The sequence below is a fragment of the Scyliorhinus canicula genome, chromosome 15 (genome assembly GCF_902713615.1).
Source record: "Scyliorhinus canicula chromosome 15, sScyCan1.1, whole genome shotgun sequence".
Classification (NCBI taxonomy): domain Eukaryota; kingdom Metazoa; phylum Chordata; class Chondrichthyes; order Carcharhiniformes; family Scyliorhinidae; genus Scyliorhinus; species Scyliorhinus canicula.
The window spans coordinates 84,316,637-84,335,017 of NC_052160.1; the positions used below are offsets into that span (position 1 = coordinate 84,316,637).

General features: G+C 49.6%; 1 protein-coding gene across 2 annotated transcripts in view; it reads right to left on the bottom strand.

Annotated features, from left to right (window-relative positions):
• The window catches only part of LOC119978036 (serine/threonine-protein kinase 38), a 109,219-nt gene extending 99,053 nt beyond the window's left edge, over positions 1 to 10,166 (bottom strand). Inside the window, exon 1 of one of the 2 annotated variants that reach the window (XM_038819366.1) lies at positions 9,980 to 10,166. In XM_038819366.1, coding sequence (XP_038675294.1) covers positions 9,980 to 10,123 — 144 coding nt within the window. In that variant the 5' untranslated portion in view covers positions 10,124 to 10,166. The remainder of the gene's footprint in view (positions 1 to 9,979) is intronic. The other variant, XM_038819365.1, reaches the window with a different exon arrangement.
• Between the last annotated feature and the right edge of the window lie 8,215 nt (positions 10,167 to 18,381).

The window sequence follows — 18,381 nt, forward strand, 5'->3', positions numbered from 1 at the left end:
AGAAAGGAGAAAAGAAAGAATAGCCCTAGCAGAACAAAAAGAAAGGGAGATACAGATCAGGGAAAAAGATAAAGAGAGGGAGTTTGAACTTCAGAAAATGGCCATGAAACATGAAAGTCAATTAAAATTGGCAGACATAAAGTACAGTTGGATGATAGTGATGAGGATAGTGAGAAAGAGCGTCATAGTCAAAGGCTTGGTGGGAATCTATTTAAATATGTCCAAGCATTGCCGAAGTTTGACGAGAAGGAAGTGGAAGCCTTTTTCATTTCATTTGAGAAGGTAGCTAAACAAATGAAATGGCCACAGGACATGTGGGTATTACTAATTCAAACAAAGCTTGTGAAGTGTTTGCATCACTACAAGAGGAGGTGTCTGGAACATATGAGGAGGTGAAGAAATCCATCTTAAATGCATATGAGCTAGTGCCTGAAGCTTACAGACAACGGTTTAGAAATTTAAGGAAAGAATTTGGTCAAACATACATGGAGTTTGAAAGGCTCAAACAGAGTAATTTTGATAGGTGGATAAGTGCTTTGAAAATAGACCAAACGTATGAAGCTCTCAGAGAAACTATACTTTTGGAGGAGTTTAAAAATTCAATTCCTGATGTAGTGAGAACTCGTGTGGAAGAACAGAGGGTTAAAACTGCAAAATTAGCGGCAGAAATGGCAGATGATTTTGAATTAGTTCATAAATCAAAGATTGGTTTCCAACATCAGTTTCAGCCGGTGAGGGATAGAAACTGGGGGCATGAGAAATACTCAACGGTAAAGATGATCTGATGGGAGACAATAAAGAGAGTGTACCTCAGATTAAAAAATAAATCCAGGAGGGTGGAAAAGAAATGAAAAGTTTCAAATGTTTTCACTGTAATAAACTAGTCCATGTAAAGTCACAGTGTTGGTGGTTGAAGAAAAGCACTGGAAAGGCTGATGTAGCAAAACAGGATAAGACAGTGGGGTTTGTTGGAGTGGTAAAGGAAAGCCCAAGGGAAGCGAAGGAGGTGCAAACGATTGTACAGCCTGTTCAAGAAGTAATTGTTAAGAAGGTGCCATATGTCTTTAAATAATTTACTTGTGTAGGTAAAGTTTACTCATGTGTACCGCAGGAGGAACAGGTAAAGAAGTCACAATTTTAAGAGATACAGAGGCTAGTCAATCTTTAATGGTAAGAGATGAGGAATTATGTAGTTTGGGAAGAATGTTGCCAGAAAAGGTGGTGATATGTGGAATTGAGGGTGGGAGGAGTAGCATTCCATTATATAAGGTAAGGTTGGAAAGTCCAGTGAAGGGTGGTGAAGTGGTAGTAGGAGTAATAGAGAAACTATCTTGTCCAGGAATACAGTTTATCTTGGGTAATGATATAGCTGGATTGCAGGTGGGAGCGATGCCTACTGTGATTGATAAGGCAGTGGAAAATCAGACAACTGAAGGGTTGAAGGACGAATATCCTGGGATTATTCCGGATTGTGCAGTAACAAGGTTGCAAAGTCACAGGTTAAGACAAGAGGAGAAATCAAAGAGTGAAGATGAAGTTGAAGTGCAATTATCAGAAACGATTTTTGATCAGATGGTTGAAAAAGAACAAGAACAGGTGGAGGATGAGCCGGATATTTTTAGTTCAGGAAAATTGGCGGAGTTACAACAGAAAGATGTAAAAATAAAACGGATATATCAGGAAGCATATACGAAAGAGGAATCTGAGAGTATACCAGAGTGTTATTACCGTAAAAGTGATGTCTTGATGGGAAAATGGAGACCTGTACATATGCAGGCGGATGAAAAGTGGGCAGACGTTCATCAAGTAGTATTGCCGATAGGGTATAGAAAGGAGGTGTTGCGAGTTGCACATAAGGTACCAGTGGGAGGTCATTTGCGAATCAGGAAAACCCAAGCTAAAATCCAGAAACATTTTTATAGGCCTGGGCTACAGAAAGATGTAGTTAAATTTTGTCAATCATGTCACACATGTTAAGTGATAGGGAAACCTCAAGCAGTGATAAAACCAGCGCCCTTAATACCCATTCCAGCATTTGAGGAACCTTTTACGAGGGTCCTAATTGATTGTGTAGGACCGCTTCCTAAAACAAAAACTGGGAATCAATATCTTTTGACTATAATGGATGTGTCTACTACGTTTCCAGAGGCCATACCAGTGCGTAATATTACAGCTAAACGGATTGTGGAGGAGTTACTTAAATTCTTTACTAGATATGGACTACCCACAGAAATTCAATCAGATCAAGGATCGAATTTGACATCAAAGTTATTCAAAGAAGTTATGGATAGCTTAGGAATAAAACAATGTAAATCAACGGCGAATCATCCAGAATCGCAGGGAGCGTTAGAAAGGTGGCATCAGACATTAAATACAATGTTGAGGGCATATTGTCAAGATTATCCAGAGGATGGGGATAAAGGAATTCCATTCATATTGTTTGCAATTAGGGATGCACCTAATGAGTCTACCAAATGTAGTCCTTTTGAACTAATTTTTGGTCATGAGGTAAGAGGACCAATTAAATTGATTAAGGAAAAATTGGTGGGTGAGAAATCGGAAATTACACTATTGGATTACTTGCCAAATTTTAGGGAACGATAAAATAGAGTAGGTGAATTGGCTAGACAACATTTGAAAGTTGCACAAAATGTGATGAAACGGGTAGCGGACAAGAAATCCAAAGTTCGTAGTTTTGTCAGTGGGGATAAAGTTTTAGTATTGTTACCAGTGGTAGGTGAGCCTTTAAAAGCTAGGTTTTGTGGACCGTATCAGATTGAAAGGAAATTACGTGAGGTGAATTATGTGGTAAAAACACCAGATAGAAGGCTCACCGAGTGTGTCATGTGAATATGCTTAAAAGGTACTTTGAAAGGGAAGGAGAGAAAAAGGAAGTTTTAATGATTCTAACTCAAAGTGACAAACCAAATCCAGGTGACTGTGAATTTGACATACCTCAAATTAAATTGGAAAATGAGGATGTTCTTAAAAATTGGGATGAATTGTTAAGTTATTTTCTAGAGGAAAAACAAACTGACCTGAAAGAGTTATTGGTATCACATGGGCAAGTTTGTAGAGATAAATTGGGAAGTACTAAAATGGCTATACATGATGTAGATGTGGGAAATGCTGTTCCTATCAAACAACATCCATATAGACTTAATCCTTTAAAATTGGCACAGGTTAACAGAGATTGAGAGTATGCTAAAAAATGGCATAATTGAAGTGGGTTGTAGCCAATGGAGCTCACCCATAATGATGGTACCTAAACTAGACGGTACCCAACAGTTGGGTGTGGACTATCGAAACGTGAATGCAGTTACAAGAGCGGACTCTTGCCCTATCCCATGTTTGAAGGATTGCATTGAGAAAGTGGGACAATCTACTTTTATTTCCAACTTCCAGACGTGGAAAGAACATTTAAAACATCGTATGGAGTTCTTCGATCGACTTCAGGAGGCGGGTTTGGTGATGAAGCTAGCCGAAAGTGAATTTGGAGAAGCCCGAATCACTATCCTTGAGGAGTTTCCGATACCCTCAAGATGAAGGGAAATAATGCGATTTCTTAGCATTAGTGGATTTGATCGAACCTTTGTGCAAAAGTTTTGTGGTGTGATTACTCCACTGATGGACTTGCGAAAGAAACGTCAAAAATTTGAATGGACAGCGGACTTTCAACAGGCATGTGACTGCCTGAAAGCTGTGATCACCAATGCTCCTGTATTGGAGAATTGCAAGGGACTCTGTGATCAGATTGAACTGAAGTATCTAACTTTAAAGAGAATTGCCGAGGCTTAGAGGAATGGATGGATCGTGCATTGATTTTCTTGTTCAAGGAGACTGTCAATCGAGAAGGATTTTGGGTGGAGGAAGAAGAACGGGAAAGATGGACTTCATTATTATGCCTGTTTCCGTGTTTTTTTTTGTGAAACTAAAAAGTATATTTACTGTGTACATTTCTTCGTGGATGGTGCAAAAGTGAAAAATGAAACCATCTTGAAGTTGATGGGTTTTTTTTTCTTGGGGGGAGATGTCATGTGAGAGTACCTTTAAGAAATGGATGTTTAAGCAATATACCTTTAAGAAATGGAGCAGCTCATATTACTGAAATGATGTCAGAGGGTGGGTTAGTCCATATTTGTAATACCACACCTGGAGACCAAGACGTGTGCTTCAAAAGCAACAATACATTAAAGGGAGAGGTTGGTTGAACTCCATGATACATTTTGGGGTTCTGAAAACACCGCTCCCATAACAGGGTGCAGTATATACCAGTGTAAAATGTGTCTGTAGGGGTGCATTATATACCAGTGTAAAATGTGTCTGTAGGGGTCCAGTATATACCAATGCAAAATGTGACTGTAGGGGTGCCCCCCGACTGCCGCCCCCTTTGGAGTACTTCCTTCCTTATCCCACCAGTATCCCTGCCCGTATAAACAATAAGACCTGCCTATCCACCACTCGGAAAAATTCCTGTGGCAAAAAGACAGGGACAAAAGGGAGGCTATCCCATCTCCCAGATCTTCCTTCACCTTCCACACCAGGCTCCTGAAATTCAACTTCTGGAGTCGACCTCAGTCCTGCGGCTACCTGTACTCCCATTTTTGTATTTTAAAAATAAATTTAGAGTACCCAATTAAGGGGCAATTTAGCGTGGCCAACCCACCTAACCGGTACATCTTTGGGTTGTGGGGATGAAACCCACGCAAACATGAGGAGAATGTGCAAACTCCACACAGACAATTACCCAGGGCCGGGATTCGAACCAAAGTCCTCAGCACCGTATCCCAGTGCTAACCACTGCGCCGCGTGCTGCCCTAGGTACCTGTACTCCCAAGTATCCCGGTGTAATATGTGACTGTTGGGAGTGCCGTGTATACCGGTGTAAAACGTGGCTACTGAACAAGATCCAATATTCCACATTCAAAATAACCGTGCAGTCCGTATGCAGTCAGGGTCAACACAAAGGTTCAATCCACTTTCACTTTCAGTTCCCACTAATGCACTGTCTTTCTCTCTACCTCAGCTATGGAATTTGGCCGGGACTACGGCAGCACAGGGACAGAGTACTGGGCGATTCACCTGAGGAAGGAGCAGTGCTCCGAAAGCTAGTGTTTGAAACAAACCTGTTGGACTTTAATCTGGTGTTGTAAGACTTCTTACTGTTCCCACCATTCAGATAGACATCTGAACACAGTTCTGCTACAACCTGATGTTAAACAAGGGAACTGCAGCAGAACATGGAGCCACATCCAATATTGTCAATGGTGTAAAATAATCACATTCCCCAGCATCATACTTGTTCAAGCAAGCCAGGCTCAAATACACACTTAACTCTCACCCAAAATTGTGGACCCTCACTTTACTCCTAAGCCAGGAACAGAAAACACCCTAATATGTTGACATGAATTAAGTTGCTATCTACGATTACTGTGGTTAACAGGTGCCGAGGACCACACTAAGAAACAGGAGTATGATTAATTAATTCTCTCTTAAAAACAGACGTTTTGGTCACTTGATTCCTTTAAATACAGGCAAACGACATCCGTCATTTGAGCTCCACCCTACTGCACATGTAGCAAGATCTCAGCTAGTGATGACCTTACTTTTCCGAGCTAATACATCACCTGCCCAGTTGTCCTTGGGTTAATAAATAAAAAAGGCTGGGAACAGTACAAGTGACCATGAGGCTGTCCATTGTCAGAACTGAACTAGTTCAGTAATGTCCTTTAATGTTGTAGCCACCAAAACAGCACCGAATCATAACTTGACTCCTAATTGACCTCTCCAGGGGACTAGAGGTGGGCAATCAAAATCACCTTTGCCAATGAGGCCCACATCCAATGAACAGGTTATTTTTCTCCCCAGGCTCCGGCACAGACAGGACACAGGGAGGGGCTGGGGAGCCGTCACAGGGCCAGTTACAGAATGGGTTGCTTTCTTTTCTCCAGTATCCACATACTATAATGTCGGAGTAACATGTCCCCAAGATAGCATGTCTTACAGAGCACAAAATGTGTCCAATAGCATTGTGGCTATGTTACTAGATAAATAATCTTGCGGTTTGGACTCAGTTCAAATCCCACCATGCTAGCCGGGAACTTAAATTCAGTAAACTAAACCAATGTGGAATAACATGCAACTACCAGTTATAAAAACCTATCTGATGTCCTTTAGGGAGGGAAATCTGCAGTTCTTACCCAGTCTGGCCTCCATGTGATATCAGGCCACAGCAATGTGGCCGACTTCTAACTGCCCTCGAAATGGCCAAGCAAGCCACTCATTTATAGAGCTGGCAAACCTGCTGGCCTTGTCAGCGATGCCCACAACTCGTAAACAAAGCAAAACAATGCAGAATATTTGCAACAAGCAGTTTATGAAAACAAGTCCTTGGCATAAATAAGCAAATATGATGGCCGTCATATAGAATAATGCTGCACCCCACTGCAAGATTTTGCAGTGGGATAAATTTCATCTGTGCCAGCTGACATCTAATATCTTACTCAAGCCTGAATAGTGAACCTCACTCGGCTATTCCACTAGTTGGGCAGCACAGCCGAGCAAGATTTTGCCTTTTCCTGATATCCGCGGACACAGTGGGAGACACTGGATAGCAGGATAGGGGGAGGAACCACAGCTCGACCTCCTGTCAGAATATTGCGGTCAAATAACCAGGATCAGTTTACTTAGCAAAGTTCAAACCATGTGGTTTGGGGATATTTGTGTAATCAGTTTTGAATGTATGAAGCTTCTGCTGCTGACATCTAGCTTATGACGTTCTCCACACGTTTTCAACAAATACAGCATTAACATTCCATGACAGCGCTGGGTCAGCAGCAAGAGGACAAATACAAAGCATTTATAAAATGCAATAAAACATCCCTTCAGAGGGCCTCAAATCAGACAAATACAGGTGGCAGAAACTTAGTCGAAGAAGTTTCAAGAAGCATCTTGAACAAGAGAGAAACCCTAGGCATGCCCTCCCTTGACCCCCCAAGGATACCCCCCCGCCCGCTCCCCCCCCCCCCACCCCCCCCCCCCCCGAACCCAGGGAGGACTCCACACCCCAGGTAGATCAGGGACGACACGCCTCCAACCACCCCAGGGAGATCAGGGACGACACGCCTCCAACCACCCCAGGGAAATCGGAGATGCGATCCCCCCCACCCCCATCAGGGACCGACCCCCCATCAGGGACCGACCCCCCCCCCACCCCCACCGACATCAGGGTCCGACCCCCCCCCCCCACCGACATCAGGGTCCGACCCCCCCCACCCCCACCGACATCAGGGACCACCCCCACCCCACCGACACCAGGGACCGACCCCCCCCCCACCGACATCAGGGACCGACCCCCCCCCCACCGACATCAGGGACCCCCCCCCCACCGTCATCAGGGACCAACCCACCCCCCTCCCACCCCCACCGACATCAAGGACCGACCCCCCCCCCCCACCCCCACCGACATCAGGGACCGACCCCCACCGACATCAGGGACCGACCCCCCCCCCCCAACCCCCACCAACATCAGGGACCCACCCCAACCGACATCAGGGACCGACCCCACCCACCCCCACCGACATCAGGGACCGACCCACCCCCACCGACATCAGGGACCGACCCCCCCACCCCCACCGACATCAGGGACCGACCCCCCCACCGACATCAGGGACCGACCCACCCCCACCGACATCAGGGACCGACCCACCCCCACCGACATCAGGGACCGACCCACCCCCACCGACATCAGGGACCGACCCACCCCCACCGACATCAGGGACCAACCCCCCCCACCCCCACCGACATCAGGGACCGACCCCCCCCCCGCACCCCCACCGACATCAGGGACCGACCCCCCCCCCACCGACATCAGGGACCGTCCTCCCCCCCCGACATCAGGGACCGACCCCCCCCCCGACATCAGGGACCGACCCCCCCCCGCACCCCCACCGACATCAGGGACCGACCCCCCCCCACCCACATCAGGGACCGACCCCCCCCCCCCCACCGACATCAGGGACCGACCCCCCCCCCACACCCACCGACATCAGGGACCGACCCCCCCCCCCCCCCCCCCCACCGACATCAGGGACCGACCCACCCCCACCGACATCAGGGACCGACCCACCCCCACCGACATCAGGGACCGACCCACCCCCACCGACATCAGGGACCGACCCCCCCCACCCCCACCGACATCAGGGACCGACCCCCCCCCCCCGCACCCCCACCGACATCAGGGACCGACCCCCCCCCCACCGACATCAGGGACCGTCCCCCCCCCCGACATCAGGGACCGACCCCCCCCCGACATCAGGGACCGACCCCCCCCCGCACCCCCACCGACATCAGGGACCGACCCCCCCCCACCCACATCAGGGACCGACCCCCCCCACCCCCACCGACATCAGGGACCGACCCCCCCCCCACACCCACCGACATCAGGGACCGGACCCCCCCCCCCCCCCCCACCCCCACCGACATCAGGGACCGACCCCGCCCCCACCCCCATCAGGGACCGCCCCCCCCCCCCACCCCCACCGACATCAGGGACCGACCCCCCCCCCCCCACCCCCACCGACATCAGGGACCGCCCCCCCCCCCCCCACCCCCACCGACATCAGGACCGACCCCCCCCCCACCCCCACCGACATCAGGGACCGACCCCCCCCCCCCCCCCCCACCAGGGACCGACCCCCCCCCCACCCCACCGACATCAGGGACCGACCCACCCCCACCGACATCAGGGACCGACCCCCCCCCCCCACCCCCACCGACACCGACATCAGGGGCCGACCCCCCACCCCCACCGACATCAGGGACCGACCCCCCACCCCCACCGACATCAGGGACCGACCCCCCCCACCCCCACCGACATCAGGGACCGACCCCCCCCACCCCCACCGACACCAGGGACCCCCACCCCCACCGACACCAGGGACCGACCCCCCCACCCCCACCGACATCAGGGACCGACCCCCCACCCCCACCGACATCAGGGACCGACATCAGGGACCGACCCCCCACCCCCACCGACATCAGGGACCGACCCCCCCCCCCCACCGACATCAGGGACCGACCCCCCACCCCCACCGACATCAGGGACCGACCCCCCCACCCCCACCGACATCAGGGACCGACCCCCCACCCCCACCGACATCAGGGACCGACCCCCCCCCCCCCACCGACATCAGGGACCGACCCCCCACCCCCACCGACATCAGGGACCGACCCCCCACCCCCACCGACATCAGGGACCGACCCCCCACCCCCACCGACATCAGGGACCGACCCCCCACCCCCACCGACATCAGGGGACCGACCCCCCACCCCCACCGACATCAGGGACCGACCCCCCCACCCCCACCGACATCAGGGACCGACCCCCCCCCCCACCGACATCAGGGACCGACCCCCCACCCCCACCGACATCAGGGACCGACCCCCCACCCCCACCGACATCAGGGACCGACCCCCCACCCCCACCGACATCAGGGACCGCCCCCCCACCCCCACCGACATCAGGGACCGACCCCCCACCCCCACCGACATCAGGGACCGACCCCCCACCCCCACCCGACATCAGGGACCGACCCCCCACCCCCACCGACATCAGGGACCGACCCCCCACCCCCACCGACATCAGGGACCGACCCCCCACCCCCACCGACATCAGGGACCGACCCCCCACCCCCACCGACATCAGGGACCGACCCCCCACCCCCACCGACATCAGGGACCGACCCCCCACCCCCACCGACATCAGGGACCGACCCCCCACCCCCACCGACATCAGGGACCGACGCCCACCCCGGAGAGATCGGGGCCCCCGGGCTGTGAGCTCACTCGCTCCCCGATGTCCAGCGGCCACTCCGTAACAGAAACGGGCCCAAACCGTTCGCTTTCTTTGTATTAAAGCTCAGGCCTGGGCCTCAATAACCGGCTCCTGTCGCTGAGCACAAGCGCTGTTGGTCCTTACCTGGCGGCGCTCCTTCGGCCTCAGCCTCGGCCTCGGCTCTCTCCTGCTCCCAGTCCTGGGATCCGAGTGGCCCCGGAGCACTTCCGGCGGAACAGCCAGAGTGGCGCCACCCCGCGGACAGCCTATTGCAACGAGACAGCCCATAATAGCCAGCCCATAGCAACTAGCCCAGAGCAACCAGCCCAGACAGCCCATAATAACCTGCCCGTCGCAATCAGCCCAGAGCAACCAGCCCAGACAGCCCATAATAGCCAACCCAGAGCAACCAGCCCAGACAGCCCATAATAGCCAACCCAGAGCAACCAGTCCAGACAGCCCATAATAGCCTGCCCATAACAACCAGCCCAGAGCAACCAGCCCAGACAGCGCATAGCAACCAGCCCAGACAACGCATAGCAACCAGCCCAGACAGTCCATTATTTTTTTTAAATATAAATTTAGAATACCGAATTCATTTTTTTCAATTAATGGACAATTTAATGTGGCCAATCCACCTAGCCTGCACATCTTTTGGGTTATGGGGGCGAAACCCACACAAACACGGGAAGAATGTGCAAACTCCACAGGGACAGTGACCCAGAGCCAGAATCGAACCCAGACAGTCCATATTAACCAGCCCATCACAACCTTCCCAGGCAGTCCATAGCAACCGGACCATAGCAACCAGACATCCTTTAAGATGGAGCCAAAAGACATGGGAGCAGAATTAGGCCATTCGGCCCATCAAATCTGCTCCACCATTCAATTATGCCTGATATGTTTCTCATCCCCATTCTCCTGCCTTCTCCCCATAACCCCTGATCCCCTTATTAATCAAGAACTTAAAGACACTTAGTAATTAGGCCTCTACAGCCTTCTTCAGCAAAGAGTTCCACAGATTCACAACCCTCTGGCTGAAGAAATTCCTCCTCATCTGTTTTAAACGATCATCGCTTCAGCCTGAGGCTGTGCCCCCCGTAACAGCCTCCCCGAACAGGCGCCGGAAGGTGGCGACTAGGGGCTTTTCACAGTAACTTCATTTGAAGCCTACTCGTGACAATAAGCGATTTTCATTTCATTTCAGGTTCTAGTCCCTCCTAATGGTCGAAACAGCTTCTCCACGTCCACTCTTTCTAGGCCTCTCAATATTCTGTAAGTTTCAATAAGATTCCCCCCACACATCCTTCTAAACTCCAATGAGTACAGACCCAGAGTGCTCAATTGTTCCTCATATAACAAGCCCTTCATTACAAGGATCAATCTTGTGAACCTCCTCTTGACCCACTTGAAGACCAGCACATCCTTCCTTTGATAGTGTCCAAAACTGTTCACAATATTCCAAATGAGATCTGACCAGAGCCTTATACAGCCTCAAAAGTACATCCATGCTTTTGTGTTCTAGCCCTCTCGACAGGAATGCTACCATTGCATTTCCTTTCCTAACTGCCAACTGAACCTGCACATTAACCTTAAGAGAATCCTGAACTAGGACTCCTGTGCTTCAGATTTCCGAAGCCTTTCCCATTCAGAAAACAGTCCATGCCACCAATCTTCCCACCGAAGTGCATAACCTCACACTTTTCACGTGGTATTCCATCTGCCAGTTCTTTGGCCACACTCCTAGTCGTTCTGCAGCCTCCCCGCTTCTTCAACACTACCTGTCTCTCTACATATTTTTGTAACATCTCCAAGCTTAGCAACAATGCCCTCAGTTTCTTCTTCCAGATTGTTAATGTATATCATTTTTAAAAAAAATTTTGAGTACCCAATTCTTTTTTTTCCAATTAAGGGGTAATTTAGCATGGCCAATCCACCTAACTTACACACCTTTGGGTTGTGGGGGTGAAACCCATACAGACATGGGGAGAACACAGTGCCAGGGACCCGGCTCCAACTACGACCTTGAGTGACTGCCTGTGTGGAGTTTGCATGTTCTATCGTGTCTGCGTGGGTTTCCTCCAGGTGGCCTGGTTTCCTCCCACAGTCCAAAGATGTGTGGGTAAGGTGGATTGGCCATGATCAATCCGCGGAGGAGTGGGCCTAGGTAGGGTGCTCATTCGGAGGGTCAGTGCAGACCCAATTGGCCGAATGGCCTCCTTCTGCACTTCAGGGATTCTAGTGGAACCCAGCAATGTAGGAGCAGCTGACAGCTCCGAAAACTCAGACATGGGAAAGCAATACCTTCATCGGCAGTAATCCTTCGCTTGCATCCGAGGAGGAAAACATAAGAAAAAGTGCAAAGTGGAATTCAAAATTTTGCCACAGCAACCCAATTATCCATAATATCCAGCCATTGCCGAGGAGGATGATGGTGGCGTTTGGGATCCTCACTGCTACGTATGATGCATGAGTACATCAGGCTGTTGCTTGACTAGTCCATGGGACAGGGCACCCTGTTTTGAAGAAATCCCAGCAGGATGTTGGTAAGGAGAACTAGGAAGATCGACAGTGCAGGGTGTGTCATTGATGTTTCCAGTGCCTAGGTCAATGCTAGGTGGTCCACATGGTTTATGGCTCTTTTTGACTTCCGGTAGCTGTTTGATACAATTGAGTGCTTACGAGTCCATTTCAGAAGGCAGTTAACTACATTGCTTTTATTCCAGTTAAAAATCGGGAAGACTATGGTCTTCGATTTCGCTCCCAAATCTTCAACCAGGAACTCCAGTCCCCTTCCTGATCACTGTTGAATTAGATGGATCAAAACTTTGGTGTCTTATTTGAGCTCCAGTTTTCAGATACCATCCACGTCAAAGCTTGCCACCTTCCTGGATTCATACAGTACATTATACCTGTAGCAGCTCTTAGCAAGTTAATCACCCTTCTCCACTCTACTCTCAAAGCCTCACGTGGATTTTCCTTCAAAGGGGAGTCTATGGCAAAGTGGTATTGTCACTGGACTAGTAATTCAGAGATTCAGAGTAATGCGCTAGGAACCTGGGTTCGGCACCCATCACAGCAGATGGTGACATTTGAATTCAATAAAAATATGGAATTAAGAGTCTAAAGATTTTTTTTTTTAATTTAAGTACCCAATTCATTTTTTCCATTCAGAGGCAATTTAGTGTGGCCAATCCCCCTAGCCTGAACATGTTTAGGTAGTGGGGGCGAAACCCACGCAAACACGGGGAGAATGTACAAACTCCACACGGAGAGTGACCCAGAGCCGGGATCGAACCTGGGACCTCGGTGCCATGAGGCAGCAGGGCTAACCCACTGCGCCACCGTGCTGCCCTTAAGAGTCTAAAGATGACCATGAAACCATTGTTAATTGTCGTAAAAACCGATCTGGTTCACTAATGTCCTTCAGGTAAGGAAATCTACCATCCTTACCTGGTCTGGCTCACATGTGACTCCAGACCCACAGCAATGTTGCTGACTCTTAACTGCCCATCTGAGATGGCCCAACAAGCCACTCAATTCAAGGGAAATTAGGGATGGGCAACAAATGCGAGCCCAGACACAAACACCCACACCTCATCCCATGTGTGCTCACCTACAGTACATTGGATCTCCACCACTTCCTCCAAATTTAAAATGCTTATCCTTATGATTAAAGCCCACCAAGATCTCTGTGTTTCTCCACCACCCCACCCTGTCTCTGTAACTCCCTCCAACCTCCAACAGCCCAGATCCCTTTCTCATGCGACACACTATTCACCAACATCCACCCAAACCTCCAGCCACCTCAGCTCCATTCATTCCATCTGCGGTAGCGAAAATTAGTCCAAAGAGGGAATCCCAAAATATCTGTCCTGCTTCTGACTGTGGGACCGAGTTGTTGCAGCAGCTACAATGGCTACAACCGGGTGAGACAGCTTTAGAACATAGAACATAGAACGATACAGCGCAGTACAGGCCCTTCGGCCCACGATGTTGCACCGACATGGGAAGTCAAAAACTAAAGGCCATCTAACCTACACTATGCCATTATCATCTATATGCTTATCCAATAAACTTTTAAATGCCCTCAATGTTGGCGTGTTCACTACTGTTGCAGGTAGGGCATTCCACGGCCTCACCACTCTTTGCGTAAAAAAACCTACCTCTGACCTCGGTCCTATATCTATTACCCCTCAATTTAAGGCTATGTCCCCTCGTGCTAGCCACCTCCATCCATGGGAGAAGGCTCTCACTGTCCACCCTATCTAATCCTCTGATCATTTTGTATGCCTCTATTAAGTCACCTCTTAACCTTCTTCTCTCTAATGAAAACAACCTCAAGTCCATCAGCCTTTCCTCATAAGATTTTCCCTCCATACCAGGCAACATCCTGGTAAATCTCCTCTGCACCCGTTCCAAAGCTTCCACGTCCTTCCTATAATGAGGCGACCAGAACTGTATGCAATACTCCAAATGCGGCCGTACTAGAGTTTTGTACAGCTGCAACATGACCTCATGGCTCCGGAACTCAATCCCTCTACCAATAAAGGCCAACACACCATAGGCCTTCTTCACAACCCTATCAACCTGGGTGGCAACTTTCAGGGATCTATGTACATGGACACCGAGATCCCTCTGCTCATCCACACGACCAAGAATTTTACCATTAGCCAAATATTCCGCATTCCTGTTATTCTTTCCAAAGTGAATCACCTCAGACTTCTCTACATTAAACTCCATTTGCCACCTCTCAGCCCAGCTCTGCAGCTTATCTATGTCCCTCTGTAACCTGCAACATCCTTCCACACTGTCTACAACTCCACCGACTTTAGTGTCGTCTGCAAATTTACTCACCCAACCTTCTGTGCCCTCCTCTAGGTCATTTATAAAAATGACAAACAGCAACGGCCCCAGAACAGATCCTTGTGGTACGCCACTCGTAACTGAACTCCATTCTGAACATTTGCCATCAACCACCACCCTCTGTCTTCTTTCAACTAGCCAATTTCTGATCCACATCTCTAAATCACCCTCAATCCCCAGCCTCCATATTTTCTGCAATAGACGACCGTGGGGAACCTTATCAAACGCTTTACTGAAATCCATATACACCACATCAACTGCTCTACCCTCGTCTACCTGTTCAGTCACCTTCTCAAAGAACTCGATAAGGTTTGTGAGGCATGACCTACCCTTCACAAAACCATGCTGACTATCCCTAATCATATTATTCCTATCTAGATGATTATAAATCGTATCTCTTATAATCCTCTCCAAGGCTTTACCCACAACAGACGTGAGGCTCACCGGCCTATAGTTACCGGGGTTATCTCTACTCCCCTTCTTGAACAAAGGGACCACATTTGCTATCCTCCAGTCCTCTGGCACTATTCCTGTAGCCAATGATGACCTAAAAATCAAAGCCAAAGGCTCAGCAATCTCTTCCCTGGCTTCCCAGAGAATCCTAGGATAAATCCCATCAGGCCCCGGGGACTTATCTATTTTCACCTTGTCCAGAATTGCTAACACTTCTTCCCTATGCACCTCAATGCCATCTATTCTAATAGCCTGGGTCTCAGCATTCTCCTCCACAACATTATCTTTTTCCTGAGTGAATACTGACGAAAAGTATTCATTTAGTATCTCGCTTATCTCCTCAGCCTCCACACACAACTTCCCACCACTGTCCTTGACTGGCCCTACTCTTACCCTAGTCATTCTTTTATTCCTGACATACCTATAGAAAGCTTTTGGGTTTTCCTTGATCCTACCTGCCAAAGACTTCTCATGTCCCCTCCTTGCTCGTCTTAGCTCTCTCTTTAGATCCTTCCTCGCTTCCTTGTAACTACCAAGTGCCCCAACTGAAACTTCACGCCTCATCTTCACATAGGCCTCCTTTTTCCTCTTAACAAGAGATTCCACTTCTTTGGTAAACCACGGTTCCCTCGCTCGACCCCTTCCTCCCTGCCTGACTGATACGTACTTATCAAGAACATGCAATAGCTGTTCCTTGAACAAGCTCCACATATCCAGTGTGCCCAACCCTTGCAGTCTACTTCTCCAACCTACACATCCTAAGTCATGTCTAATGGCATCATAATTGCCCTTCCCCCAGCTATAACTCTTGCCCTGCGGGGTATACTTATCCCTTTCCATCACTAATGTAAAGGTCACCTAATTGTGGTCACTGTCTCCAAAGTGTTCACCTACCTCCACATCTAACACCTGGCCTGGTTCATTACCCAAAACCAAATCCAATGTGGCCTCGCCTCTTGTTGGCCTGTCAACATATTGTGTCAGGAAACCCTCCTGCACACATTGTACAAAGAACGACCCATCTAATGTACTCGAACTATATCTTTTCCAGTCAATATTTGGAAAGTTAAAGTCTCCCATAACAACTACCCTGTTACTTTCGCTCTTTTCCAGAATCATCTTCGCCATCCTTTCCTCTACATCCCTAGAACTATTAGGTGGCCTATAGAAAACTCCCAACAGGGTGACCTCTCCTTTCCTGTTTCTAACCTCAGCCCATACTACCTCCTTTCCGCCACCGTAATACTGTCCTTGACTAGCAGCGCCACACCTCCCCCTCTTTTGCCCCCTTCTCTGAGCTTACTAAAACACCTAAACCCTGGAACCTGCAACAACCATTCCTGTCTCTGCTCTATCCATGTCTCTGAAATGGCCACAACATCGAAGTTCCAGGTACCAACCCATGCTGCCAGTTCCCCTATCTTATTTCGTATACTCCTGGCATTGAAGTAGACACACTTCAAACCACCTACCTGAACACTGGCACCCTCCTGCGAAGTCAAATCTGTGCTCCTGACCTCTATACTCTCAATCTCCCGTACCCCAAAACTACAATCCAGGTTCCCATGGCCCTGCTGAATTAGTTTAAACCCCCCCAAAGAGCACTAACAAATCTCCCCCCCAGGATATTGGTGCCCCTCCGGTTCAGATGTAGACCATCCTGTCTATAGAGGTCCCACCTTCCCCAGAAAGAGCCCCAGTTATCCAGAAATCTGAATCCCTCCCGCCTGCACCATCCCTGTAGCCACGTGTTTAATTGCTCTCTCTCCCTATTCCTCATCTCACTATCACGTGGCACGGGCAACAACCCAGAGATAACAACTCTGTTTGTTCTCGCTCTGAGCTTCCATCCTAGCTCCCTAAAGGCCTGCCTGACATCCTTGTCCCCTTTCCTACCTATGTCGTTAGTGCCAATGTGGACTACGACTTGGGGCTGCTCCCCCTCCCCCTTAAGGACCCGGAAAACACGATCCGAGACATCACGTACCCTTGCACCTGGGAGGCAACATACCAAACGTGAGTCTCTCTCGCTCCCACAAAATCTCCTATCTGTGCCCCGACCGTTGAGTCCCCAATTACTAATGTTCTACTCCTTTCCCCCCTTCCCTTCTGAACAACAGGGACAGACTCCGTGCCAGAGGCCAGTACCCCATGGCTTACCCCTGGTAAGTCGTCCCCCCCACAAGTATCCAAAACGGTATACTTGTTACTCAGGGGAACGACCGCAGGGGGTCCCTGCACTGACTGCTTCTTCCCAGTCCCTCTTACAGTTACCCATCTATCTCCAGTCTTTGGTGTAACTACTTCCCTGAAGCTCCTATCTATGACCCCCTCTGCCTCCTGAATGATCCGAAGTTCATCCAGCTCAAGCTCCAGGTCCCTAACACGGTTTTTGAGGAGCTGGAGTTGGGTGCACTTCCCACAGATGAAATCAGCAGGGACACTGACGGCGTCCCTCACCTCAAACATTCTGCAGGAGGAGCATTGTACTGCCTTCCCTGACATCACCTCTAGATTAAAAAAAAAACAAGAAAAATAAAAATAAAGGAAGAGCTTACCTGATATTCCCTCAAACCCTGCTCCCGCTGAAAGGTAAGCAAATTTAAAGGCACTCACTCACCTTCACGACAGGCCCCTGCTCCCGCTTCCCAACGGCCTTGTTGGGGGGGGGGGGGGGGTTGGTTAGAGGAGGAGGTAGGGTGGGAAAGACTGACAAAGTGTTTCAGGTTTAACTGTCACTTGACAACAGCCCCTCCACAAACCACCTTCAAATTAGGCTGACCGCACTGCACGTATGCAAATTTCCCCAGAACAGCTGATCAGTAGCTCTGCTCTGCTGCCCTCTGCTGGATGCTTGCCTTCACTCAAACTCCTTGGGTCTCCTTCGCAGGTTCACCTTCAAATTAGGCTGACCGCACTGCACGTATGCAAATTTCCCCAGAACAGCTCAAAGTGTAACTGGTAGAAAGGCCCTTTTTGAAACCATGGATCACCCTTCATGAAGATTGGGACTATTGGGACCTGGGTGGAGGTGGCAGAGTTTCAAGTGAATACCGAAACTGGGAGCATCTCAGCAAGTCTCAGGAAGGGAGGTAGGTGACTGCTGATAATCCCAGGAGCAGGTGGCATGAGGTATACAGATTGGATCAATCAAAGTGGCAAGAGTAGACTCGAGGGAGAGCTCATAGAGTATATTAGAGATTGTTTCATGGAACAATATGTTCTCA